The sequence below is a fragment of the Orycteropus afer genome, unplaced genomic scaffold (assembly GCF_000298275.1).
Source record: "Orycteropus afer afer isolate SDZICR_OR568_19922 unplaced genomic scaffold, OryAfe1.0 scaffold00112, whole genome shotgun sequence".
Lineage (NCBI taxonomy): Eukaryota > Metazoa > Chordata > Mammalia > Tubulidentata > Orycteropodidae > Orycteropus > Orycteropus afer.
The window spans coordinates 7,934,146-7,936,774 of record NW_006921699.1 but is presented as its reverse complement, the minus strand read 5'-3'; the positions used below and the strand labels follow the sequence as shown (position 1 = coordinate 7,936,774).

Genomic DNA, 2,629 nt, shown 5'->3' with positions numbered 1-2,629 from the left:
CAATGCCCCGCCTCCCCATCCCCACCTCAGCAAGGGGCGCTCGGCCTGTCCCCGGAGGAGCGTGCCTCCGCGGCTAATCGCCCGCCACCCCCGCCTCCGTTTCACAGTCTCTAGAAGCCCCAGCCGGCTTAGCCCGGAGACTGCTCCCGGGGCCCCGCGGCGCCGCCGATTGGCGGACGGTAATTACGGGCACGCTCCAGGAGGGGGGGGGAGGGGCGAGGACGGGCCCCCCCGCGAGCATAAATTATGCAAATACTCGGGAGCCGCACGGGGCTGACCTGCCGCCTAGTTCCATTCACCCCGGCTGCCGTGGGGGCGGAGGTGGCAAGGGAGGGGGGGCGTCCATTGTTGCGCGGGGTACTTAAGGGGTCCTGAGGCCGGTCGTGTGCCACACTCGGTGCTCACACGAGCTGATCTGATCGCCGGCAAGATCACTCAGGAGACCCGCCGGGCGCGTGGCCCCTGCAGGCGAGGCGAGCAGGCGAAGCCAAGTTCCCAGTGCACCCCTGCGCCCTTCCACGCTATAGCGGCCGCATCGCGCACACAGTAGCCTTGGGCAGTTCAGAACGTAAGTGCGCCCCGGCAGCCCTGCCCTCATTCCGGACTTCTGCCCTCTAAGCACCCTCCCTTCGGTCCGTGCTTGCGTCGGTCCTGCACAGCGCAGCGATGCCCGCCTCTTTGGAGACCTGCCTTTCAGACCTCGACTGCTCTACCAGTAGCAGCAGCAGCAGCGACCTGTCCGGCTTCCTCACAGACGAGGAGGACTGTGCCAGGCTCCAGCGGCCAGCCTCCGCCTCGGGGCCGCCCGTGCCGCCGCTCAGAGGCGCGCCGGGGATCACTGGGGCGCTGGATGCCCCAGGGGCGCAAGATGAAGAGCAGGAGAGGCGGCGGCGCCGGGGCCGGGCGCGGGTGCGCTCCGAGGCGCTACTACACTCTTTACGCAGGAGCCGGCGCGTCAAGGCAAATGATCGCGAGCGCAATCGCATGCACAACTTGAACGCCGCGCTGGATGCGCTGCGCAGCGTGCTGCCCTCCTTTCCCGACGACACCAAGCTCACCAAGATCGAGACGCTACGCTTCGCTTACAACTACATCTGGGCTCTGGCCGAGACACTGCGCCTCGCAGACCAGGGACTGCCCGGAGCCAGTGCCCGGGAGCGCCTTCTGCCGCCCCAGTGCGCCCCCTGCCTGCCAGGGCCCCCGAGCCCTGCCAGCGACGCCGAGTCCTGGGGCTCAGGCGCCGCAGCCACCTCGCCACTCTCCGACCCCAGTAGCCCCGCCGCTTCCGAAGACTTCGCCTACGGTCCTGGCGATCCCCTTTTCTCCTTCCCTGGCCTGTCCAAAGACTTGCTCCACACGACATCCTGTTTCGTCCCCTACCACTAGGCCCTTTACTTGACACTGTTACCTTCCCCCTTCCTTGTCTACAGTCAGTAGATGGGGCCCTAGCTGTAGCTTCGGGACCCCCAATCCTGGAGGAGGGAGGAGGCGGGAGCTTTAAAAGACTGGAGGATACCTGAGCCGCTTGTTAGGTCGCTGCACCCTCATTGACGCTGCCTCTTGGTCTGTTTCTCCAGCCCTCAGCATTGGGCCCCTCCTGCCCGCCCCTAGACGGCCTTTTTCCTTTCGCACTTTCTGAACTCCACAAAACCTCCTTTGTGGCTGGCTCAGAGCTGACCCCAGCCACCACTTCAGTGTGATTTAGAAAAGGGACAGATCAGCCCCTGAAGACGAGGTGAAAAGTCAATTTTACAATTTGTAGAACTCTAATGAAGAAAAACGAGCATGAAAATTCGGTTTGAGCCGGCTGACAATACAATGAAAAGGCTTAAAAAGGAGAGACAAGGAGTGGGCTTCATGCATTATGGATTCCAGGCCCCACCACTGCAGGCTCGCTCTAGGAAGAGCTCCAGACTATTCCGTTGCTATTCAGGCCGGGGCTGGAGAGTACTTTAATTTATTCAAGATACTTCATTCATATGAAAATGTATTTTTGTACATAAAGAGTTTATTCTATTATTATGAGCTATCAAAGTTTACATTTTTGTACTGCAGATGCTTCATGTAAATAAAAACTAAAAAAAAAAAAAAAAACTAACCAAGTTTCTTGCCTAATGTCAATGTCTCTGGGGATTTTCGTCTACCTCCTCTTTACCCTTCCTCTCCACCACTCAACAACTAAAGTGAAACAGTATCCCCAACCCACGCCAATCCCCTCAATGCTGTTTAAAAACAATTTTAAAATAAAACACACCTGATTTCCAGCAAGAAACGGATAAAGGCCAACCAGGGCATTTGGGGACCCATCATTTCCTTTCACCTTGTAAACACAAGACGGATCTTTGAGGCTCCCCATAAGCCAATTAAGACTTTTTAGTGGGGAATTAGCCCCGTATGCACAGCTACCTGTAGAGGTAGGGGCGGTGGGTCTTTCTTTTAGGGAACTCCACATCAGCTGGCTCTGTGTTTCATAGAAAGAGAGGGGATTAAAAGGATCAATACAGTGTGACCACTGGCTAGGAAGTCCCAGTGACAGGTGGGCCCAGACTAGGCAAGCAGAAGGATCCACTCTTATAACAGCCTATTTAGGGGAGGAGGGAAATTGATTTGTAAACAATGACTCTAAATT

The 2,629-nt window shown here is 57.5% G+C and overlaps 1 protein-coding gene across 1 annotated transcript; it reads left to right on the top strand.

The window, feature by feature from the left end:
• Window positions 1–666: 666 nt before the first annotated feature.
• On the top strand, window positions 667–1,386 carry NEUROG1 (neurogenin 1). The gene has a single exon (XM_007943777.2). It carries the CDS (start codon window positions 667–669, stop codon window positions 1,384–1,386), a length of 720 nt encoding a protein of 239 aa, XP_007941968.1.
• Window positions 1,387–2,629: the final 1,243 nt, after the last annotated feature.

Bases quoted from the DNA above. Each gene is read 5' to 3' on its own strand.
- NEUROG1 (XM_007943777.2), top strand. From the start codon at position 667: ATGCCCGCCTCTTTGGAGACCTGCCTTTCAGACCTCGACTGCTCTACC.